Consider the following 26198-nt stretch of genomic DNA (forward strand, 5'->3'; position numbering starts at 1 on the left):
TTTCGTACAAAATATCTAGAACTTACTTACAAGGGCTTCCCATTTCCTCATTTTAGTAAACTAGTTGGAGAGAAGACAGACCCGTTGCACATTGTAAGTACTATGTTCTCCCTGACTTAAGCCACGAAAAATCAGGCATTGCTTAGCAGAGAATACTCCAGGAAGCTTCCTGGTTGGGGGCCCAGGCTAGAGAAAAGATCATCTTTGTTGATTTGATGTTGCTGAATTTAGTTGCACCTGTGTTTAATTTTTACTTTTCCGTTTGCATGTTTTGCCTGAATAACATAGTAAATATCAAGAGATTGACTTCCTCATGCTGAATGAGGGTCACCAGTTTAGCAATTTTTCTATACTCCCAATCAATTTCAGAGACCAGATGGAACAAGATTTCCATAAAGCCTCAGGCAAGTGAGCTTGACACAATAGTCTATTGGCTAAATCCTCGCCTTGCATGTACTGGGATTCCATGTGGGTGCTGGTTTATGTTTCAGTGGCCCCGCTTCCCATCCAGCTCCCTACTTGTGGCCTGGGAAATCTGTCGAGGATGGCCCAAAGGCTTGGGATCCTACACCTGCATGGGAGACCCAGAAGAAGCTCCTGGCTCCTGGCTATGGATTAGATCAGCCCTCGTGGTTGCGACCACTTGGGGAGTGAACCAGCAGACAGAAGATCTTTCTGTCTGTCCTTCTCTCTGTAAATCTGACTTTCCAATAAAAATAAAATAATCTTTAAAATTTAAAAAAAAAACCTTAACCCTCAGGTATATGACAGCTGAATTCTTCTTATGCAAACTATTGTGAAACAAATGTTCTTTCTGTTTCACTTACTGAATCTAGAATTGTGGCTGCTTTTGAGATGGCTCTTTCTAACGGGTAATAAATATATTCCTGATATTTTTCAAATTTTTTGCCAGAAGCCATAATGAGTAGGCATCATCTTTTGTGTGTGTGTGTGTGTTTTTTTTTTTTTTTTTTAGTTTTTATTTTTATTGGAAAGTCACATATACAGAGAGGGGGAGAGACAGAGAGGAAGATCTTCTGTGTACTGGTTCACTCCCCAAGTGACTAGCTGGAGCTGCGCTGATCAGAAGCCAGGAGACCAGAGCCTCTTCTTGGTCTTCCACGAGGGTGCAGGCTCCCAAGGCTTTAGGCTATCCTCAACTGCTTTCCCAGGCCACAAGCAGGGAGCTGGATGGGAAGCAGGGCTGCTGGGATTAGAACCAGCACCCATAAGGGAGCCCAGCGTATTCAAGGCAAGGACTTTGGCCACTGGGCTACCACACCAGGCCCTTTCATCTTTGCTTTTTTCAACAAACAGATGTAGAGAATGTGTCCTAAGGATCCATTTTGAATGTTTAACATGAGACCAGTTACACTCTTGCACTGCAAAACATGTATCCTTCAATGAGGAAACACATAGGCCTGGGTGTTCCCCTAAGATTCCCAAGAAGCTGAAAAAAAAAACCCAATTCTTGTAGTCTAGTTACATTGTAGCTGTTGGTAATATGGTACAAAGAATTTGTTGCATGTTTGTGGTAATGCTGGTGTCAACAAACCTATAGCATTACCTGTCATATGAAAATACATATATGTAGAGCAGGTGTTCAGCCTAATGTATGAGACCACATTATAGTGCCTGAGTTTGATTCCACGCCGCCAGGCCCAGAATGTACTCTCTCTTTAAATGGAAGAAAAGTTTATTGTAAAACAGTACACGTTTGACCTGTACTAACTAGGTTTATGTATGGACACACTGTGATATTCACACAATGGCCAAAATCTACTACTAATACATTTCTCATATGATGCTGGCTTTTAATTATTTGACATGCAGGCAGAGAGGACAGAGATAGCAGTTGCTGGTTTGCTGTACAAATGCTGCGACAGCCAGCATTCAGCCAAGCCAAAGCCAGAACTGGGAACTCGGTTTTGATCTATGAAGTTCATGAAGGAGACCTAACTACTTAATTAAGCAAGTACCTGCTGCCTCCAGGGCAAGCGTTAGCAGGAAGTTGGAATCAAGAGCAGGCACTAATATATCTGGGATGTAGATGTCTCTGCTTAACCTCTAGGACAAAGTCCCACTGCCAGAGTTTTGCTTTTAGAAGCATATTGTGCAGTGCCATCAGAAACACCACTGTTGGCATTCCTCTTTTCATCATTAAGAGTGGGTACATTGGGCCCGGCGGCGTGGCCTAGCGGCTAAAGTCCTCGCCTTGAACGCCCCGGGATCCCATATGGGCGCCGGTTCTAATCCCGGCAGCTCCACTTCCCATCCAGCTCCCTGCTTGTGGCCTGGGAAAGCAGTCGAGGACGGCCCAAAGATTTGGGACCCTGCACCCACATGGGAGACCCGGAAGAGATTCCTGGTTCCCAGCATCGGATCGGCGCGCACCGGCCCTTTGCGGCTCACTTGGGGAGAGTGAATCATCGGACGGAAGATCTTCCTCTCTGTCTCTCCTCCTCTCTCTGTATATCTGACTTAGTAATAAAAATAAAATCTTTAAAAAAAAAAAAAGAGTGGGTACATATATACTATTTCCATGTCTGTCAATTTCTAATTAGAGCTTCTGAGGTTATACATTTTTGTTTCCTCCTTTGAAATACACCTTCATGTTACATATTATAGAGTAGCAGGAATCTGCCTTCCTAATGGCTTCTTAGTTCTGTCACTGGAAGTTACTGAACTTCTCTACATCTCCGTTAACTGAGCTGTCTAAGGGAATTGGTGCACCTGTGAGTATTGCTGGAAAGACCACATAGAAATATATGTGAACCTATGTGAATGGGCTGTAAGAGGAAGTACTTTGGGGCAATGCTTTATGCACAACACGAATCACATAAGGCATTATTCTTGTCTTTGGCTATTTGGTAAATCTTGTAAATGGTTTTTAAATTAACAGTGTGTCTCATGTACATTTTGAGATTTAAAATTCCTTAAGGTAGAGACCAGATTTTATCACTTTTCTAAGATTCTCTGTAGGACAGACACCAAAAACAGCCTAATTGTGTGTGACAGATTAGCTGGATAATATTAGCTGATTTAATATCTTGTTTTAAGATCTCTATATAGGCACACTTTCAAAGTTTGTTCTTGGATAATATATTGCTTGGATTTTTTTATTCCAAATTATTGATTGTAAATTAATGTAGAAATTTCAGTTTTAGAAACTAATTTTCATAGTTTTGCTTTAATTCGGTAGCTAAGTTGTTCTGTTTTACCTTACTATTGCCCTGAGTAATTGGCTAACTACCATGTCAACAGGGAAAGCATTCCAGCTTATTACTTTTTGAGGAAAACTCAGTTTGAAATGTTTAACTACTGTAGAGTGACACTAACTTTTATTGGTCACATGCTCTGACTGTTGTAGTTTTAGTAGCATATGTTACAGGGATCTGGAAACTGGAGAAGTGATGGTGTCATCCAGGGTACCAGCTCATGGCAACTGATCTACTCAAGTGACCTCATCCATATGCATTCTTAGACCCAGCATCTCAAGCATTACACACATCAGCACAATAAGAAACAACTAATGCTAAGTCCACATCTGTGCCAGGATATGTTTCTGACATCTTTATTTTCCCTTTGTATTATGTTTTGTCAATTAAAAATGTTCAAAAAAACTTAAACTCTGGTAACTCTAGATAGGGCAGGAAATGTTCCCTTGGGATATTCTTTCTTTCTTTTTTATTCTTCCAAAGATGAGCTCACTCATCCCTACATGACTTGCACTCAGCTGGGCATTAGCTAATGTAGGTGAGGTAATGCTAATGTTATACCTTGGTGAGCACTACAGAAATAGACCTCTACTCCCAAGAGTGTGGAAAACACAGACAAGTACAGAGCAAATGTGCATATGTCAGATGCTAACACTGTATTCATTTTACTTTATCAAACACAATTTTAGTAGTGTATCAAAATCAACTGATAACTGGGGCAATATATTAAGATCTCATTAATAAAGAAAAGTAAATGTGTTTAGAATTTACTCTTAAAATTTCTTAAATTGGAAAGACATTATTTTAAACGCTATTCTTAAAATTCATAGGTTTATCTTTTTTTTAATTCATAGGTTTTTCTTTCAGTCACCAGCTACTTACATTAAGACAAAAAAGACTGCTTACATTAATCTAAATGGTATGGGTTAATCCTTTGACATGGCCTCTTAAATAATTAATAGTAGTAACATGGGCATACTGTTGTACCACAATGGAGTTTCTTCTTGGTTTGTTTATGAGTAAAGTGAGTATACCCTGAAGTAATAGTGTTACTAATAGTGTTATAAGAAGTTGAGAAGTGATCCTAAGGCTTGGATTCCAAGTTGTCACCTGTTGTCAATTTCTCTACTAAAATCTTCATTATGGCCTAACATATGCCCAGAAATTTGCTTTCTTGTCATCTGTCGGGGTCTTCTGTCCCGCAGAAGAATTCACCCAACACTCCAGGCTCTGTTTCTTGAGGAACTTTATTTTTCCAACCAGTCCGTTTCCCAGCCAGTCGACTGGACTTCTACTACCTCCCGTTTTTCTTCCGCTTCTCTGCTTCCTTTCCCAGTCTCCTCATTGCCCCTAGTCTTCTTCTGTCCGTCCATCCGTCCGTCGTACTCTGTCCTCCGTCTCAGTCAGTCCGTCTCCATCTCCGTCTTCCTGTCCTGGCCCGCTTCTTCCTGAAACCCCCACCGCTAAATACGATCCTAGTCCAATCAGCTTAAAGGTCACCGATGCACGCGGCAGGCACGCCAATCATAGCTCTGATCATGCGTAGCACACGCGCTAAGCATGCAGCTACGGGCCAATCAGAAGGCACTTCCTGAAACCTGTGTACCGCCAAGCTGGGGGGGGGGGGGAGGAGGAGAGGTCTCAGCGCCATCTTAGGGCACGCGTGCAGTGCTCCCGACAGTCATCAACATCCTAAATTGATGCCAAGCATCACATCAAGACAGTAAGAGACAATAAGCCAGTAACAAACATTTATGATCATTATCAAATGCTATAGACTATACATGACTACTTCTATACTTTTTAAAAGATTTTATTATTCAATTTAAAGACAGAGTTACGTAGTGAAACAGATATCTAGCATCCACTGGTTCACCCTCCCCTCCCCAACAAATGGCCACAATGATGTGGGCTTGGCCAGGCCAATGCCAAGTCAGGAGCTACTTCTGGGTCTCCCATGTGGGTGCAGACACCCAAGCATTTGGGCCATATTCCACTGCTTTCCCAAGCACATTAGAGATTTGAGTAGCCAGGACTCAAACGAGTGCCTACATGTGGTTTTACCCACAATACTACAGTTCCAGCCCTATACCTCTACTTTTATACAAGAGGGAATGCAGTAGCTTTGTTAGTGCCAGCATCCCACAAACCCGTTAGTACAGCGTGTTTCACCACAACATTTTGCTGTCATGAGGCAATAGGAATTTTTGGCTCCATTATAATCTTATGAGACCACTGACATATATATGTGGTCCACTGTTGTCTGAAATGTCATTGTGAGGCCACACAGCTAGGCAGAGAATACCACTGGTTAAGCAACTCATGCTCCTCCCATCAGCTCCACCAGCAACTTGTATTATGCCAACAACCTTTATTTTTCTTCCCATTACCACTAATGAGACAATTCTTGTCTCAAGTGAATACCTCTCCATATCTAACAGGGATGGGACCTTTTGTCCCTTCAAGACCTTCATTCTATTCTTTTAATGTCTCATTTTTCTACGGTATCGTTCTCATCATGCCTTGGCACCTAAAAAGAAACCTCCTCTCTTGCTCATTCCTTCTGTTAAGTGTACTGTTTTGCAAAGCCATAGATTTGATTGGGTTCCTGCACTAAGCCCAACAGATGGAAGTTAGACATACTCATGCCAGTGCTCTACACCACCATGCTGAAACTAAGCTGTTTGACCACCTGAGAGGTCAGCAAGGGGAGAGAGAATGGGCAAATCCCCAGAGTTTTAGCTGGTGGTCCTAAAGTTCCCTTTACTGTAACCCTTACAAGGAAAGTAACTTTGAAATAATGAATTGGCTTTTGGGTCTGTGTTTCTGCCCCTTTTATTACTCTTTCTGTCTATTGAGTCAACCGTCTCTGCTTGGTTCATTGGAACTTTTATTCTGCCTTATGAAGTGAGGTGTTGCTCAAGTCTATAACTACAAATAAGTCAAGTCAAGTCCCAGGGACAGCACTGTGAGTATCACCTGTGATGGGGACATCCCAAATCAGAGCACCAGGTCAATTACTGGCTGCTCCAGCTTTCTCTACTCCTGTGCGTAAGAAGGCAGTGCATGACAGCAACTGTATTTACAGCCATGCTACCCACATGGGCGATGTGGACGGAGTTCAGGGAGTAAACCAGTGGATGGAAGAGACCCTCTCTCCCTGTCTGTCACTCTGCCTCTCAAATGAATAAATGAAACTTAGAAAAGGTAAAATTCTTGTAACTTTGATCTTTTGACACCTACTGTTTCTTGTTTCTGCTTCCAAGCACAACTGGCAAGTGCTATTCCTACTCGCCAGGAACATGCTCACATTCTTCCTCCAACCCACTGAGCAACACTGATCCTTTTAAAACACAGCTTTCAGAAAGGCAGAAACTTAGCTGACATGTAAATAGAATATGATATTTTACTCAGGTAATTAATAATGACACTGGTAAAATGTCAAGCCCAGTTTAAAGGAATCTGAGAGGGCTACTCATTTCTGTAAGTTGGAAATCAATTATATCATCACAAGACAAAATTCACTTTCATTACTATAGATAAAACTCATGTGCATAACTATCCATTTTCTGTAGCTTAACTTCCGACAGACTTCTAAAACAACTTAGTCACTAGATTAGTTAATAGAATACACAGTATTCTATTGGCTAAGTCCTGGTAGTCTTTTTTTTAAGATTTATTTCAAAGTCAGATACACAGAGAGGAGGAGAGACAGAGAGGAAGATCTTCCGTCCGATGATTCACTCCCCAAGTGAGCGCAACAGCTGGTGTTGTGCCGATCCAAAGCCAGGAGCCAGGAACTTCCTCCAGGTCTCCCATGTGGGTGCAGGGTCCCAAGGCTTTGAGCCGTTCTCAACTGCTTTCCAAAGCCACAGGCAGAGAGCTGGATGGGAAGTGTAGCTGCCAGGATTAGAACCGGCGCCCATATGGGATTCCAGCATGTTCAAGGCGAGGACTTTAGCCACTAGGCCACGCTGCCGGGCCCAGACCTCATGGGCCCTAGTCACTAGAAGGTTAGTTAATACACAGTATTCTGTCAGCTAAGTCCTGGTAGTCTTCTAAACAATGTTCAGCATCCCACTTCAGTGATAACCCAGTGTGTTCTTCCAAGCCCTGGATGGTTTTTCCCAACAGTCCCATCGTTTCCCTGATACGCTTGACAAAGCCAAGTGGTCCTTGTCTTCACCAGGACTGACTTCTACAAAACTTGAAGAAGTTAAACCTCTCTTTGGAAGACTGCCACATGCTTTCTTCTACCACATTCACCTGACTTCCCTCATTTCTCTTAGTTGCTTGCTGTACCTTCACTTCCTCTAATTCACTACACAATAGGATGCGTGTCCCAGCATAGCTCATCCCATGTCTCTGCCCTGAGTTTCAGACTCTTAACTACTTATATCTTCTATTCAGCTTTAATTCAAGCTACCTTCATCCCTTGCCTAGACTAATCCAGAAGGCTTGTCATTGCCCTGTGTGCTTCCTCTGTGATTTGCAGTTGATTCTTCAGTCTCAGCAGGCAAAGTGGTCATTGTAAAGCATGCTTTTCCTCTGCAGTGTGAAAGTCACCTGGGAGATGACTTTTCTGATCACCTTAGCTAAAATAACTCACAGTCCACATTTATTACCTTGCCATATTTTCTTCAGAGCCTTTCCAGTATCTGAATGAAAGCTTCTTCAAAGTAGAAACTTGATCTTGTGTTCCACTGTGTCCTAAGGCCAGAACAGGCTTGTGGCATAAAGTATGTTTTCACCAAATGTTTGCTTACTAACTAAGCATTACCAACCCTCTTCCCTTCCTACAGAAATAACATGATGGAAAAGCAGGTAGCCTTGTTAGAAATGCCAGGCACAGACTGGCTTCTAGAGAAGGAGGCCCACCACCCCTCCTAGTGGTTCCATCAAATTTTTCTGGTTAAATTGAAATACTGACACTTCTTTCCCATCCTGTCTCCCATCAAAAGTAGAGGGTGGGGAAAAGGTGAAAGGAACTTGACCTTTGAAAAAGGGAAGAAGTTAATTTTTCCAGGAGAGCAAGAAACAGGAGAATCTTGGTGAAAAATTTTAACTTGGGAAGATAAAATGGATCTGACAATGGATTATGATGATAGTTGCACAACAGTGTTAATTGTACTTAGTGACACTAAATCACACACTCAGAAATAGTTAAAATGAAGGCGAGTATAGTGGCTAAGGGCTGTTTGAGGTACCTGCATCCCATTATGGGAGAGGCTGATTTCAAGTCCCAACTCCATCCTGGTTCTAGCTTCCTGCTGATGTGTACTATGCAAGGCAGCAGGTGATGGCTCAAAGTAGTTGAGTCCCTGCCACCCCTCTGAAAAACCTGGCTCCCAGCTTCGACCTGTTCCGGCCCCAGCTGTTGCAGACACTGGGCAAGTGAAACCGAAGGTGGCAGACTGATCCCTTGATACTCTCTCTCTTCCCTAGATGCTTTTCAAATTAAAGATATAGATATAGATATAGATATAGATATAGATATAGATATAGATATAGATATAAAGACTGCTTATGACTTTCTGGATGGCTTTTGTGGGTGAGTTGGTAGGATTGTGTAACCTTTGAATTTTTAAGATTTACTTATTTATTGGCAAGGCAAAGTTAGAGAAGAAGAAACAGAGATTTTCCATTTGCTGGTTCACTCCCCAAATGGTCACAACAATCAGAGCTTGGCTGGTCTGGAGCCAGAAGTTTCTTCCAGGTCTCCCACGTGGGCAGAGGGTTCCAAACACCTGAGCTTCTGTCTACTCCCTTCCCCATCACCTTTGCAGGGAGCTGGCTCAGAAATGGAGCAGTCAGGACTAGAACTGGTGTCCCTATGGGATACCAGTGTCATGTGTGCTGGTTGTACCTACCAGCCACAAAACCAGCCTCTAAGTTTGCATTTTGATTGGAATTTTTTACCTAGCCATGGCTTCTAGAGGCTAGAGAAAATTACTACAGTTTCTCTGTTCTTCTTGTTTCCTACGTTTTTTCTCTGTTCTTGTGAGGGGGTAAATTGCATGGGTAGTACCTTTACTTGTAGAAAGCCAGAAAAGATCTGATAGAACTCTGGAAGATAAGCAGCATGGAGCTGGTTAACTTCTGAATGGGCAGAGAGGGCCCCCTCGCATGACTTGTGACTGAACCAAGTCAGTTAATCACCAAAAGTTGGGCTTCCTGACTTGAAAGCTAGCACAGAAGCTGGTGTACAAACATATACTTTCATTACAGGACTTGCTTGGTGTGCAAGATGTAAGCTTATGACCAATGGAAGGAGAGGAGAAACTTTTGTTTCCGCTTCTGGGTTTCCTAGACTGTCTGCCACATAAATGAGGAGCTAGAATTGCAAAACCCAATATGAGAGTAAAGACATACAGAGGCTTGCTGCTTCTTGGGGCTGTTAGGTTGTGAGAATCTAAGTGTGTCTCCTCCTCTCTGTAATTCCGACTTTCCAATTAAAAAGGAATATATCACAAAGGATCATTGTTGTACCCCAAAATCCTTAACAGAAAAGAGATTTAGAAAAATAATCTTTGGAATCATTAATATGCAGTCATTTTATGATGACAGTATTTTTTGTTCACTTCCCTTTTTATATTCTAGGTAATAACAGTATCATGGAGAACGCTGAAATCTCTGTGGATTCAAAATCCATTAAAAATTCGGAAACGTGAGTATTTCAGTGGGATCCTATGTAATCAGAGACAGATGCACGTATGTCGTGGGGTAAACTGAGGCCTGGGGAAGCAGAAAGATTAACGGCTTTCAAGTCAGAGAGACCAAGCTGACTTCCTACCCCTGACCTCTGTCACCTCTAGGGACCTCATCTGGTAACACTTTGACAGAAGGAAAGGCATACAGTGCCTGACCCCGGGGTGGGAAACCCAGTCCTGCAGGCAGAGGCGCCACCAGAGAGGCAGGTGTAGCAGTCTGGCTGCTCTGGATCGTCCCTAATCCCGGCACAAGATCAGAGGTTGTCTGTCTGAGGACAGTATCTGGCTTCCTGTTTATAAATTTTAAGAACAATTTCAGTTTTCAGTTTGAAGAGGAATTGCCTGATATGAACTATCTTTTGCTCTTTGCTTCTGTTTTTTTGTGGAATATTCGTGTTTATTAATGTTTTCAATCACCAGTAGGTAGAGAGAGGAAGAAGCCAAGACACAAATAATTTCACTCACATCTGTTACTATCCATTTGGCTGAAACTTTCCATTCTCAAAGTTTATTGCTGAGATCCCATGTTATTTTTCTGCCCTGGCCCAGGAATTACATTATACATTTTGTAATGCTAAATAATAGCATTATAGCAGTTCCAAGGAATAAACTCAGAGATTCTTTGTTTAGCAAAGAAATTTTCCTAGAAGTTGAACTTTTGCCATGGAATCCCATTTTAAAGGTTTTTTCTTGACATAGATGTCATTGTTATTTAGATCTTTTTAAAGTGATCCACACAGTTCCTGTTTAGATCATACAGAACATTATTTAAATGCCCAATGCATAGGAGCCCTGGACAAGTTTTGATCCCACAGTGAGCTACCCTCACATCCCAGGCCTTTGAGTCTCTGCTGCTTAGCTCGCAGGTCCCATCTTGGTGTAACTTATATTTTTTCACAGGTAGGGAAAGAGGTAGAGAAGAGCCCTCCAGAGATGGGTGTTAATCATTTACTGATCCACTTCTTTTTTTTTTTAAAGATTTATTTTTTTTTTAATTACAAAGTCAGATACACTGAGAGGAGGAGAGAGAGAGAGGAAGTGGAGCTGCCGGGATTAGAACCAGCGGCCATATGGGATCAAGGCGAGGACCTTAGCCACTAGGCCACGCCGCCGAGCCCTACTGATCCACTTCTGCATGACCCCAAGGCTACAGCACTTGATTTCCAAGGTTCTCATTTTTCCTGGTAAATGCTGGGCCATTGATCTCTATTATAAATGAAACACAGTAGGAGATCAGCAACAACCGTTGATAAAACAAAACAATTATAATAAAATACTTTAATAAAACCTACTTATAAATTCTTTATTTCTGGAATTTTCCACTAATATTCTGAGATCATGGTTGGCCATTATTGACTGAAACTACAAGAAAAATGGCAAAACCTTTACTTAGAGGAGGACCAGTATAATGTGAAGTATTCTGATGGTTAAGTGCCTGAGTATGTTACCTTTGAGTTTTACTGTTTGGCTGGTCCCGGGCCCCCTGCTGCCTGATTGTTGGTGCACATGAGGAGCCCAGCTTTTGGTCTATTTCCATCCCAGTTTATTGGAACATAACACCCATGCACTTACCTACCATCCTGGCTAGTTTCTACAGCTGGTTGAGTATGCAAAAAAGAGAGCTCATGCCCCCCATTTCAATCTGTTCATATTTGATGTTTTAAGAAAAAGTTCACTCACTCCTGGTCCAAAGAGCAGAAGCTTTTGGCAAAGTAACTTCCAGACAACGAGTTGTAGTTTGTGGCTTTTATGTGCTATTAAGTTCTGTGTATTAATAAGATGGCTAATTTGTATATTAATACAATGGATAATTTCTTATAGAGTCTAAGAAATAATTATGATTAATAGTGCGCTTGGAATCATTTGCAATTTATTGAAATTTTTAAAGTATAGGATGTGCCTGCTCACATTTTTTTTGAAAAAATTTAGAGGAAACATTGAACATGTTGTGAAAGGCCTGTCTGAACTCTAACATTCAGCAGATAATTCCTGTTATCTGGACTCAGTCTCTGCACAGATGTAAGCACTTTGCTGGGCCTCGTGATGGAACATTTCCTCACTTGGAGGATGGGCTGTTGTGGAATTCAACTGAAGAAAAGCCTTCAGCAGCACCCACTCTGATTTGTAGCACTGGGCAATTGTTAGCCATTCTTTTTGAGTTACAAAAGTTGCATTAATGTAAACAGAAGGGTTGGGCTTTTCTACCTTTATATACTATCATTTGATTTCCAAACAGAAAGATCCTCCAGGGAAGCAAATCAGTGAACTCAGGAATATCTCTGGAGAGAAGTTACAAAATGGATTATCCTGAAATGGGCTTATGCATAATCATTAATAACAAGAATTTCCATATGAGCACTGGTAGGTATCTTATGTAATCCTTAATCCTTTCCTAATATTTGTGTCATTTACATTTGATAGGTGAAAAGTAGTATTGATGTGAGTGTAAGTTAGCCATGACCCAGAAGAGCAATGAGGGAGAAACAGGGCAGGATCCTGCAGCACAACATCAACCTACAACTCTGCCACCCTTCCTCAGGATTGCTTCTCTTCCACCAGCTGCCTCACATCTGTACACTTGTTACCCTGCCCTGACTTCTCTGTCATCCTTGAGTTTACCCTCATATGCCCTCTTTCATATCTATACAAGGTCTCAAGAAATAGTAGTAAATGATCGTATTTTTCCTTTCCAGAAATTGCAAGGCACATCACAGATATTGTTGTATTTATTTTTATAACCACCTTGAAACGTAACTCGTTTTTGATGCAGGGAAAGTACAAACCTTACGTGGTCACCCAGATGGTAAAGATGGAATATAGGCCTTGATCTGCCTGGCTCCTGGGCCTCAGTGCTTATTCTGTCTCCTATTTGCTTCAATTCTTGTGTTTTCATTCATTCTATTGCACTTGTCTGCTTACCCTACAAAGATAGTAAAGACTTCTCCATCTCTGTCTCTTTCTCTAAGATTTATGTATTTTAAAGGTATAGTGACAGAGAAGGAAATCTTCCATCTACAGGTTCACTCCTCAGTGGCCACAGTATCCGGGGATAGGCCATGCCTGAGCCAGGAGCCTGGAATTCTAGCTAGGTCTTTCAATTGCACTTCAGTCATCTTCCTTCACTTTCACAGTTACATTATCAGGGAGCTGGATTGGAAGCTGAGCAGGGTCAAACTGATCCAGTGTCAGAAGCAGAAGCTTAAGCCACTGTACCATAACACCAGCCCAATTCTTTTTTTAAATTTTTATTTGAAAGGCAGAGAGACACAGATCTTCTATGTACTGATTCCCTGATCCTGCCAATCCAGGGCTGAGCCAAACCAAAGCCAGGTACTTCATCTGGGTCACTCCCATGGATGACAGTGTTTCGAATAGATTCCTGAGCCATCACCTGCTGCCTCACAGTGTATGCACTAGCTGAAGTTGAATAAGAAGTGCAGCATCTGGGACTCAAACCAAGCATTCTGATGTGGGATGCCTGCGTACCAAACAGGGACTTAACTGCTGCCCAGATACTTGCCCTAAAAACTCCTCATCTCAAAGATACCATTCTCTTACCCCACTTCCTCTTTTTTTTTTTAAAGATTTATTTTTATTGAAAAGGCAGATTTGCAGAGAAGCAAGATCTTTCATTTGTTGGTTGACTTTCTAATGACTACAACAGCTGGAGTTGAACCATCCCAAAGCCAGGAGCCAGGAGATTCTTCACAGTTTCCCATGCAGGTACAAGGTGCCAAGGCTTTGTGCTATGTTTTGCTGTTTTCCCAGACCATAAGCAGGAAGCTGGGTCAAAAGTGGAGCAGCCAAGACAAAAACTGGCATTCCTGTAGAATGCTAACACTTGCAGGCAGAGAGTTAGCTGGCTGAGCCATCACGCCCACCACCCCTTCTTCCTCTTAGTTCTTGTGATACTTATCTCCTCCTTTTCCTTCCTTAATACGTATGATATAAGCTGGCCGTCTTTTTTTTTTTCAAATTTTTGTCCATTTAAATTTCATCTTTTCCATTTTTTACCTTTACTTCTGAAACTGTTCTCTGTTAATTCACCATGTTAACTTGATCTCCAAATCCCATTCTCAATCACTGTACTGCATACAATTTGAACCTAGTAACTACGGTTTAGAATGTTGGAGAATTTGGAAAATAAAAATCCTTGGAGTCCCAAAAAGATAATTAGCATTTTGATATATTACTTGATTTTTTTTTCTTGACAGCTCTTCTGAAAATCATGATTTTATTCATAACATGCAAGCAATGTACCATGCTTGTTCTGTATAGTGTAATGTAAGGTTTTAATGTTGCTCAGATATTGGTGTCTCAGGTAGCAGCCTAACCCACTGCTCCACAACACCAGCCCTATATCTATTATTTATTTTTAAATTTTATTTTATGGTACAGTTTCATCACCTCAGATTTCCCTTACCCCTTCCCAAATCCCTTCACCACAGTGATTTCCCCTATATTATTACAATAGTATAGTCCTTCATAAACAGTCACAATTCCATCATTCTGCTATCCTGACATTGTAGGTGTGGACAATGGCAAAGAATCCAACATCCTACTGTCAAGATACATTGAACAGTTTCATTGGGAGTACATCTTTAATTTGAAAGTAGAGATACTGCATTGTGTTTTCACATCTAGATATGATAGTCTCTATTACAGTTACTATATATCCCGTTAAACGAAAATCCATAAAACAAAATAAACAACAGCAAGAAAAATAGAAAATTTACAACATGAAGTTAAATAATATGCTATTGAAAGACAAATGAGTTGCTAAAGAAATGAAAAGAAAAAACCTCTTGAGGAAAACGATACTATTATATGACCTATGTATGAATCAGTGAATTGATGAGTCAGTTCTTCACGAGAATTGATGAGTTAATTGAATATGAGTCAGAGAAAAAAATATTCTGAAGAAATGAAAATAAATCAAAAATAACAAAAGCCATGAGAAGTAGCAAAAACAATATTGAAAGGGCTATTGATCTTGTATTTTGTAAGGAAGTTGCCTTATATCAGAGAGAATGAATATATGATATTTGTCCTTTTGAGATTGGCTCAGGATCCCTAACTATCAGAGAAATACAAATGAAGAACACATTGAGGTTCCACCTAACTCCAGTGAGAATGGCATACATTCAGAACTCTACTAACAACACCTGCTAGTGTGGATGTGGAGAGAGAGGTACCTCTTTCATTGTTGGTGAGAGTGTAGGCTAGTGCAGCTATTACGGAAATCGGTATGGAGAGTGCTAAAAGAACTGAAAATTGACCTGTTATGTGACCCAGCAATCCCACTTCTGGGAATATATCCAAAAGAAATGAAGTCTGCATATGAGAAAGGGATCTGTAATCCTATATTTACAGTAGCACAATATACAATAGCATAAAGATGGAAACAACCCAAATACCCATCAAAAGAGGAATGTATAAAGAAACTGACACATCTACTTCATGGAATATTACTCAGCCGTTAAAAAGAATGAAATTCTGCCATTTGCAACCAACTGGTCCCAACTATGTATTATTTTAATGGTTATGGAATACCACATCCCCTTAAAAATCCTGTTCACTCAGTTTGCATAATTTATCATTAAAAAGCATATTTTGACTCTTTCAAATTTTTAAATTGATGCTTTGAAAATTCCTTGGTTTACTAACCATACTAGAATTAATGTTTAACTTACACCAACTAAATGCAGTGGGTCTAATTTATGAGATTATGAGGAGTGACAAATCCTGCGAAGCCAGAGTACACTGGAAATACAGGGTTTGATGCTAGTAGCAGGTTAAACTTGATCTCCAAATCCAACAGGCACCATTTTCATTGCTTTTGGCTGTAAGTTACCAACCTCAACCATTAAATAAAGACAAAACTTTTATTTCTTTCTGCCCCGTTTTTCAAAATGTACTTAACCTTCTACATCACACTGATGGTTAGAATGCCTTCTCCTTGTACAACTTTACACTGACCAGCCTTTTCTAATGAAAGTACGCCATTCCTTTCCCCTAAACCCACAAGCTGGTTGGCTGACTTCTGCCTCTGTCTGCAGTCTAATGGTTTTCCTTCTGCTGGGTGACCCACACATCACCACCAGAAGCCAGCCACCTTGTCACACAGTTTTCTGGTGTGCTCAGCCTCTCCAGGATCAAAACCCTGATTTTACTTTGATAGAGGTTAACTGGGTCCATATGAAAATGATGGGTTAGCAGAATGAAAACCACTGATAATCATGCATGCTACCCAGAGATCATCAACGGTAGCTTGGAGATGAAGTTATTGCCATGTTTTGTGTTTAGTCTTCATGTACATGAGCTTGAATTCTCAGATGTGTTCCCACCTAGAGTGTTGCCAGCTTTGCAATCTGAGTGTACTATATAGTCTGTCTACACAGAGGGCACCCAGTCCAGGGAGTGGGAAGAAAGTCAGGAGCCCTGGACCCAGGCCTAGCCCAGAAGAGGGGACCTTGGATAGGTTTCTTCAGTCATCCCTGCTACATGTCCACATCGTACACATGAAGCTAGCAATAGTCATTTACGAGATATGAAAGGGATCAGAAAGGATTGCCGGGAACAGAATGCGTGATCATGTGAACATGATGCTGTGGTAGAGGGTTTTATTTCCTGCCCTGAAAAGATACTATAAAAGTAGTCATCTCTCTTAAAATTGTTGGGAACTTAGAATTAAAGAAACACATGAGTACTTTTAAAAAGTTCATTGGCGGGCTCATCGTGATAGCCTAGCAGCTAAGGTCTTCTTGCATGCACTGGGATCCCATATGGGTGCTGGTTTGTGTCTGGCAGCCCCACTTCCCTTCCAGCTCCCTGCTTGTGGCCAGGCAAAGCAGTACAGGATGGCCCAAAACCCTGGGAGCCTGCACCTGTGTGGAAAACCTGGAAGAAGCTCCTGGCTCCTGGCTTCAGATTGGCACAACTCTGGCCATTTTGGCTACTTAGGGAATGAATCAGCGGATGGAAGATCTTCCTCTTTGTCTCTCTTCCTCTCTGTATATCTGACTTTCCAATAAAAATAAAATCTTTAAAATAAATTGTTTTAAGGTTCATTGGAAAATAGAATAATAATAACCAGCTTCCATGAGGACTTTGATGACCCTCTCATGCGGTTCTGCTGGGTGAAAATTGTTTCTTAAGCAAGTTAAGATCATAGTATTAAAATTTTTTTCTCCTGGTCGGAAACTTTGTTTACAAACTGGCATTCCATTATATAAGTGAATCATAGTTAATTAAACCAAAGCCTCGTTGTTTAGCAGTTAAATTCATTTCTGTTTTTACTATCTTAAAAAAAATGAAAGCTGTCCTTGTGACTGTAGCACTGATACAGTTTACATTGTGAAGTCTCTTACATGCTAAAAAATTAAGAGACTTTGTGTAATAATTAGGCTTTAAAAGAACTTATTGTGGATTTCATGAATTGCTGTGTAGTTTATTTCAAGGCAGTTAATCTTTTTAAAATACAGTTACAAATAGCTCTTTCTCTTGCTAGGAATGGCGCCTCGATCTGGTACAGATGTTGATGCAGCAAAACTCAGGGAAACATTCATGAACTTGAAATATGATGTCAAAAATAAAAATGATCTTACATGTGAAGAAATCGTGGAACTCCTGCGCAGTGGTAAATAATGAGAGGATGACTCTTTGATTTCTAACTATATAATGACCCAACTATAAGTATAAATGTTAGAACATGAGACTTGTGGGACCATATTCTACATGATCCTAAATGTATGTTTACTTTTAAAATTATTTTTGTTGACTTTTTAAATTTGTTATTCATATTTTCTGTGATATAACTTTGTAGGTATAGGGATTCTCCCCACTTCTCCCTCCCTATTTTCCCCCATTTTATTACAGTAGCATACTCCTTTAGTAACCATTCTAAGTTTAACTTTCTTCTATTTAAGTGTATCACAGCATTGTATGCAGAGCTAGAAAATCTAGTACATACTGTGAAGATCTAATTGTGTATTATAGTAAGAAAGCAGTGATTTGTGCCAGTTCCCTGAAATGGTTTTGAGATGTTGCTCTGCCTGGCAGTGCCTATAGAATGATCTCTTACTTCTGTTGTCAACTTCTTCATCTTACTCCACTATGATATGTCAGATTGTTGAACAAAGTTGGAAATTTCTCTTTTGGTTTGTAAATGTCTTCCAGTTTCTAAAGAAGATCACAGCAAAAGGAGCAGTTTTATTTGTGTGATTTTAAGCCACGGCGAGGAAGGACGCATTTTTGGAACAAATGGGTCTATTGAACTGAAAAAACTAACAAATTTGTTCAGAGGGGATTGTTGTAGAAGTCTAACTGGAAAGCCTAAACTTTTCATTATTCAGGTAATATATAACTGAGCAGTGTGGTTACTAAGGATTAATCTGGGATTAATTCATGCAATTCTAGATAATCCAAATCTTTTTTTTTCCCTGAGAATTAAGAACTACTGTTTACTTTAAAATATATATATTTATTTGAAAAGCAGAATGACACAGAGATCTTCCATCTGCTGGTTCGCTCCTTGAATGGTTACAATAGCCGGGACTGGGCCAGACTGAAGGCAGGACCCTAGAAATTCAGTCTGGTTTGCCACATGGGAGGCAGGGGCCCAAGCACTTGGTCCACCTTTCACTGCTATCCCGGCACATTAGCAGGGTGCTGGATGGGAAGTGGAGCAGCCAGGACCCCCTAAAAATGCTCACTGGGATGCCAGTGTCACAAGGAACAGTTTAATTCAATGCACCACAATATTAGCCCCTCTTGTTGCCTTTTTATTCATTTAAGCCACCACTTAGAAAGTATGGAGTAAATTTCGATCTTGGGCTCATATCAGGACTCAGCATAATGAACAGGTTTTGCCTTCGCATCTCTCCTATCTAGGCCTGCCGAGGCACAGAGCTGGACAGCGGTATCGAAACAGACAGTGCGGTCGAAAATGACACAGTGTGCCAGAAAATACCAGTTGAAGCTGACTTCTTATACGCATATTCTACAGCGCCTGGTAAGAAAATTATGAATCAGGAATGTCTGGTGTAGATTTTAAATAAATTATGCTATAATCAGTGATGGAAAGAAAGAATGACCAGAGACTGTCGAGATGTCTAAATTAGGATGCTTTAATCAGATAGAAGGCCCAGGAAGTTGTCTGGAACCAGAAGTTTGGCTCATTGAGATGTGTCTGTATGGGAAGGCAAACACCAGTGTGATTCATGAACCTAATACTAGATAATCTACCACATGGTACCACAGGCCAGTCACAGCTCCACCCACCCGCTAGAGAAGAGGGATGTTTTCCAGCAATTCCTTGAGAGATGGGAACTAGTGTAGGAGAGGATGAGGTAAAGTGGAAGAAAATAAGGTGGAACTGAAGCATGAATCTGCTGTTAACGTCTGCTTTTTGTAGTTGTGTTACACATATCACAGAAGTAAATATCAATCATATATCTATTTATTTATACAACTAAAGTGGCAGAGTTCAGAACTGTAAATTATTTTTAAACAGTGTTATATTTTCATCTCTTCTCAGTATGATTTTCTTCATCCTTCAGGCCTCCTGCCAGGACTTTCTAAATTAAAGCAGTACATTCAATGTTGTAATAAAGTACAATAAAGACTTTATTTCTTTTTGAGATTTGAATAGTGTTTGTTTTACTGTACTCAAATGCCTTGTAGACAGATTAAGAACTGTCACGTGAGTGTTCCTGTGCAGACAGTTTATTTCCTGGCTAAGCCAACATTAAGGTAAAATGAAGTCTGATTCAAACACCGTGCCACTTCTCCTGATTCCATTCATCTATTCTGCTGTCGCATCTTCTGTGTATTTTCCTGTCTGTCCATATTGAAAGCAAGTCCAGAAAATGAAAACTCCCAGTAATTCAATAGTGAAGTTGGACGGTTGTCTTTCCTAGCTAAAGATGACTTTTGTTTTTCCTTTTTATGGATAATAAGACCTGAAGAAATGTATGCTTCTTTTCACCCTTCAGGATTATTTACAGAACCAGCTACAATCACCCATGGTATTTCTGTTATGTTTTGCCTTATAGGTTACTATTCCTGGCGAAATTCAAAGGAAGGGTCCTGGTTCATCCAGTCACTCTGTGAGATGCTGAAGGAATACGCTCACAAGCTGGAGTTCATGCACATCCTTACCCGGGTGAACTGGAAGGTAGCCACAGAATTTGAGTCCTACTCCCTCGATGCCAATTTTCATGCGAAGAAACAGGTTCCATGTATTGTGTCCATGCTCACAAAAGAGCTGTATTTTTATCACTGAGGAGATAGGTTGTTTGTTTTTTTTTCCAATTTGTATACTGAATGAATAGTATAAGCAACAGAAAAGTGCTATTACATTTCCCTCTCTGATTTAAATCTAGTTGACCACTCCCTATGGTACTTTGAAACATAACTACTTTCATAGCAATAAAATCAATGACACTACCTCAATAACTAAATCAGGTAGTTGATTTTCAATTTAATTAGGCATAAAAGCAGATTATGGTACAATCATTATGAGAGGAACTGATTGTAAACTTAAAATTTTCCTAATTGTCAAGTTTTAATGATGCAATGAGTTTTCAATGATGAGAAACGTTAAACGTTGCAGTGATGAATTTTAATAATATCCCACCCCTGAAGACTGAACATTCTAGTTTCTGTAAAACTGTAGAAATGAAAATGTGGCATAATGTACCCTGGCATGTACAAAGGCTTGAACTTTTATGTTAAAGTCAACATACAGAGATGGGTCAACTGTATTTTTACATTGTATGTCTGAACTGATGGATTTTGTGATGCTTGTTCTGATCATGTCTTTGTTATGAAAACTCATGCCTATTATTGAAAAAAATCTAATTAGTGATTTCAGAGAAAGCAAACTGAGTTGACTCCTCCAAGGCTGAAATGCAACAGAGGGGCAAACCTGTGCCTACAAGGTGCTGAAATGCTGACCTACAGCATCTCTTCTCATTTTTGCTCAACCAAGCAGTTGAGCTTTTCACACCAGCAAACTATCTGAAGAACTGTAAGAACCTCAAGCTGTCAAGTTACCATCAGAATAATATGAAGAAATTATATAGGCACATTCTAAAAGACAACTTAGGGGCTGTTATGCTACATCATATCAAACCACTGCCTACAATTCCAGCATACCATATCAGAGTGCCAGTTTGAGTCCTGACAAGATGGGGACAGGGATGCCTCAATAATGCCGGGGCTGTGCCTGGCCTCCCTGGCGGGGGCTGGGATAGGGCTCCATGCTCCACTGCTCCAAAAAGATAGCCCAAGGGTCCAGTGTCAACTGTCACAGCCATTTGGGGAGTAAACAAATAGGTGAAAGATCTCTTTTGCTCCCTCTACCTCCCCATCACTCTGACTTTTAAATAAATCTTTTGTCAAAATTTTAAATATAGCGTATACAATGAGCAGTGGAATATAAGGGAAAGATAAAAATTGATCAGCTGGACACTCTAATTTGCAAGACAATAGTTCAAGTGAGGGCAAGACTGTGCTACAGCCTGTCCCGTGAAGGCAAGGCCACAGACCAAGGCTTCAGAAACAGGACCACCAGTTCATGTCTTTGTGGATATTGGTGTGCTTGCAGGATGTCCCCAGAGTGCAAATGCTGAGTAAGATATTGAGTCAGACCAGAAATCTGGGGAGTCAGTAAAAGGAAAAAAAAAATCACAGTATACTCTGTGGTATTGATAAGCATGTTATTTTCTGTTTATAATCAAAGGAGAATGGTGGTAATATTTCAAACTGTTTGAGAAAATCCAAGGCTCATGGTACGCAGGACTTTAGAAGTCATCCACTTGGAGCCCCATCCCAGCCCCTGCAAGGGAGCCAAGCACAGCCATGGTGCTGCTGGGCCATCCCTGTCCCCACCACATCATGTCATATTCATCAACTTTCTTCTGCTCAGCAGAGGATCCCATATTCATAGATGCCACCTACTTGTGATCAGATCTGTAATCATTCGTAAGGAAATGTAGCATGTACCTCAAGGAATGAGCCCATACGACAGTTCTGGAAAACTTTATTATTTTGCATTTTTATTTCAAATACAAATTAAATACTGAAGATTACTGACACATTGGAGTTTGTGTTTATTGATGACGATTTATTGCCAGCTAAAAGTTAAACCATGTAACTGGGGCATGATGCAATGGCTCAATGGCTAAATCCCACTTTGCAAATGCTAGGATCCCATATGGGCACCGGTTCGTGTACTGGCTACTCCACTTCCCATCCAGCTGCATATGGGGAAAGCAGTGGTCTGTGAAAGCATTAGGAAATGGCCTAAGTCCTTGGGACCTTGCACCCACAGGGGAGACCTGGGACAGTCTTCTGGCTCCTGGCTTCAGATCGGCTCCATTCTGGCCATTGCAGCCATCTGGGCAGTGAACCAGATGGAAGATTTTCTCTCTCCTCTGTGTAAATCTAATCTGCCTTTCCAATAAAAAATAAACAATTTTAAAAAAAAAGATTATGTAACTGAGAGCAGACCTTGGAGGCGTCGGAGAGAATGCACCACCTAATCACTTCAGATGGTAGCAAATCTGGGACAAACAGACCCTGTGGGCTTCCCAGCCCCCCGGTTCTGTGAGGATCACTAGGTTTGCAGAGACCTCAGTTTTCAGATAGCATATTTCTCAATTTAAAGTGCTTTCTGCCACATTAATCTTAAATAGGACTAATGGGGGTGGAGGGGTGAGGAAGGAGGAGTACAAGGGAGGCTACAACATACCTGCTCTCTGCTGACTGCCTCTGCCTCCCTTTTTACTTCATGTACTTAGAAAAGGAATATACAGAAGTGGGACTGTGGGCACTTTTAAATGACTTCTGTTATTTCTATAAGGAATACATACTCTTTTTTTAATCAGAGAAAAAAAATGACCATAGTTAGGAATGGGGACTTGTGTCTCCTGGCAACAGACAGGGACAAAAGTAGCTTCTTTTAAAAATGATCTGGGGCCAGCACTGTGGCAATAGTGAGTTAAGCTGCTGCCTGCAGCACCAGCAAACCATATGGGTACTGAGTCTAAGTCCTGGCTGCTCCACTTCCAGTCCAGCTCCCTGCTAATGTTCTCGGAGAACAGTAGAGAATGTTGCAAGTGTTTGGGCCCCTGCACCTACATGGGAAATCCAGAAGTTCCTGGCTTCGGCCTGACCAAGTCTCAGCCATTGTGGCCATTTAGGGAGTTCACTAGCAGGTCGAAAATCCTGGTCTCTCCTTCCCTCTCTTCCCCGCTAATCTGCATTCCAAAAGTTAAAATGCATCTTGTAAAAAGGAAAATTATAGAATATGAACATTTTTTTCATAGAGTACAGCATGTTTTTAATTTTACTATTACCATTAATTTTTATTGGGAAGGCAGATTTACAGAGAGAAGGAAAGGCAGACAGAAAGATCTTCCATCTGCTGGTTCACTCCCCAAGTGGCCTCGACGATCAGAGCTGAGCCAATCTGAAGCCAGAAGCCAGGAGCTTTTTCCGGGTCTACCAGTGGATGGAAGATCTTTTTCTGTCCTTCTAACTCTAAAGTTAAACAAATAAATAAATCTTCGTAAAAATAAATTCCAGGAAGTTCCAAGTTGACATTTGTACTATTTTTGGAGTTTGTTTGGCAACCTATTTTTATCATGTGAAACTTACAGACAAATGATAACTAAGAAATATTTCTTGTAAAGTTCTTTTGGGGGCGGACCACCATTTTGGTGTAATGGGTTGAGCTGCTGCTTCAAATGCCTGGATCCCACATGGAATGCCAGGGTTTGAGTCCTGTCTCTGCTTCCTATCCAGCTTCCTACTCATGTACTCCCTGGGAGGCAACAAGTGATGGCTCATTTACATACATGGGTTCTTGACACCCGAATGCTAGATCCACACTGAGTTCCTGGCTTTTGGCTCCTGGCTTTGGTTTGGAGCAGCCCTGGATATTGTGGGCATTTGGGGAGTGAATCAGCAGATGGAAGATGTCTCTGTATGTCTCTCACTGTCTATCAGTTGCTGCTTTTCAAATAAATAAATAACCAAATCATTAAATCCTTATATATGTGCACATTAAGTTTTTTATTTGTTTGTTTGTTTTTTACAAGGCAGATTTACAGAGAAGGAGAGACAAATAGGGAGAAAGATCTTCCATCTGCTGTTTCATTTCCCAAATGTCTGCAACAACTGGAGCTGAACCAATCCAAAGCCAGAAGCTAGGAGCTTCATCCGGGTCTCTCATATTTATAGAGGGACCCAAGAAATTGGGCCATCCTCTGCTACTTTCCCAGGCCATAAGCAGGGAGCTGAATCGAAGGTGGAGCAGCCAGTACTAGAGCTGATATCCATATGGGGTGCGGGTGCTGGTGTTTCAGGTAGAGGATTAGCTTGTTGACCCACCATGCCAGCCCCCCAAATCTTTATATATAGAGATGTTTCTATATGTTTAAATATATACTATATATATATGTATGTATATATATTTTAAAGTTCATTTTGATGCAAAATGCTCCTTCCCTGTTTCATCTCCCACAGGTATCCATTCTTTGTTTAGTGTTATATAGTTTGGACAGTTCCAGCTTGGGAATTGGCTAGCCCACTGATGTTTCCTATCTGAGTCTGATTTCTCCTTCTCTAACATGGGGGATTTTAAAAAAAAAGAGATACTGGTGGAAATATCCTGTGATAAAGTATTACAGACCCGTGTGTGGTTTAGTTATGCATCACTGTTGACCACCATCAAAAATGTCAGTAGGCCTAAAGAAACTGTTATTTACTTACCAACACTTACATAGTTCTCAGGTCTGTACCCACTAGCTCTCTAGGCTAAGTGATTTACAAATATGAACTCATGTCAACTTCTTATCAGGTTTATAAGAAATCTTCAACTTACAGAAGGAAAGATGAAAATAATGTAACCAAAGGCACAGTGTAATATTAAGAGACAAGGGGAAGATTTAAACTCAGGAGTCTTGCTAAGATATCTGTGTTTGTAACCATTTAAGCTGCCTTGAGGAAGAATGATTCAGAATGGCTGTGGTAACCATGCTAACAGGTTTAGCTGACACTGTGCAGACAATCCCTGGAGCATTCACTATTCTCATCTAACCTTAATGAAGTTCTGGCAATTTATTTGCTACATATGGTGCCAGATGGGAGGACTAAACAGAAGAGACATATCCCATGCACTTGAGTTTGTCAGATGGTTGGTGAGACAAACAAGGAACACTTGATAAGATGCTGTTTTCATTTCTAGTTAACAGAGGTAAACTGAGTCAAAGTTCTACAGCATGACAGTTCCCACATCTGCCTTGTCCTAGGTAATCTTTGGCCAGCCTCATAATCTCTATTTACCTAAAAAAAGAAAGTGAAGGAAGCCCGGATGATTCATCAAGAGAACACGGAACACAGCCAGCACTTTCCCAGCTTCTGCCACCACAAATTAAACCGCCCTCAGAACAAAAACATTTAAAAAAGAGAAAATTGTGTTCCAAACATGTACAGGCATTTCTCATGTCATTATTTTCTAAATAATACAACTACTATTTACATTGTGCTGGGTATTATGAGTATTCTGGAGATGATTTAAAAATAGATTGGAGAATGTATTCAGAATGCAGACAAATATGAAGATACTTCAAAACACTAGTGGAAAACGGAATTAAAAATAAATTTTGGGGTCCACATTGTAGTACAGCAAGTTAAGACACTATCTGTTCTGCCAGCAACCTATCTGGATGCCAGTTGGGAGTCCCAGTTGCTTCACTTTCCATCTAGCTCCTTGCTAATACATATGGAAAAGCAGCAGAAGATGGCTCAAGTCCTAGCGCTCCCACATCTACAAGAGAGACAAGAGATGGAGTTCTAGGTTTCTGGCTTTGGCCTGGCCTGGTCCTGATCATCGTGACCTTTTGGGGAATGAACTGACAGATGGAAGGGGTGGTGTGGGGTGTTTGTGTGTGTGAATTTGTGGGGTGAGGTGTGTGTGTGTGTGACTTTGCCTCTTCTTTCTGCAACACTTGCCTTTCAAACAAATAAGTAAATCTTACTTTTTTGATGCAAATCGAAAACAACCTACTTGGTATTTGCCAATGTTTGGATATGATTTATTCCCCCAAAGGTTCATCCTCCCCAGAGCTGAGCTGATGCTCGCACCATCCCCTTGACCCTTTAGATCTGTGAGCCAAATATACATCTTCTCTGTATAAAATTACCAATGCCAAGTCTTTCACAATAGCAATAGGAAATGGACTACTACCATGTTACAAAA

At 40.7% G+C, this 26198-nt stretch overlaps 2 protein-coding genes across 3 annotated transcripts in view; one reads left to right on the forward strand and one right to left on the reverse strand.

Moving 5' to 3' along the window:
- PRIMPOL (primase and DNA directed polymerase) overlaps window positions 1–26198 on the reverse strand; it is a 102854-nt gene that overhangs the window by 48070 nt on the left and 28586 nt on the right. The window lies entirely within an intron of this gene.
- CASP3 (caspase 3) lies at window positions 9674–22029 on the forward strand. Of its 2 annotated transcripts, XM_004579015.4 has the most exons (6): window positions 9688–9885; window positions 12165–12289; window positions 17439–17567; window positions 18107–18282; window positions 18821–18941; window positions 19984–22029. In XM_004579015.4, exons 1-6 carry the CDS (start codon window positions 9776–9778, stop codon window positions 20211–20213), a joined length of 891 nt encoding a protein of 296 aa, XP_004579072.2. In that variant the 5' UTR covers window positions 9688–9775; the 3' UTR covers window positions 20214–22029. The 2 variants fall into 2 exon arrangements, with proteins under 2 accessions (XP_036352770.2, XP_004579072.2); XM_036496877.2 differs by lacking the exon at window positions 18821–18941 and having other exon boundaries at window positions 9674–9885; window positions 19984–20049.

The sequence above is a fragment of the Ochotona princeps genome, chromosome 11, assembly GCF_030435755.1.
Source record: "Ochotona princeps isolate mOchPri1 chromosome 11, mOchPri1.hap1, whole genome shotgun sequence".
Lineage (NCBI taxonomy): Eukaryota > Metazoa > Chordata > Mammalia > Lagomorpha > Ochotonidae > Ochotona > Ochotona princeps.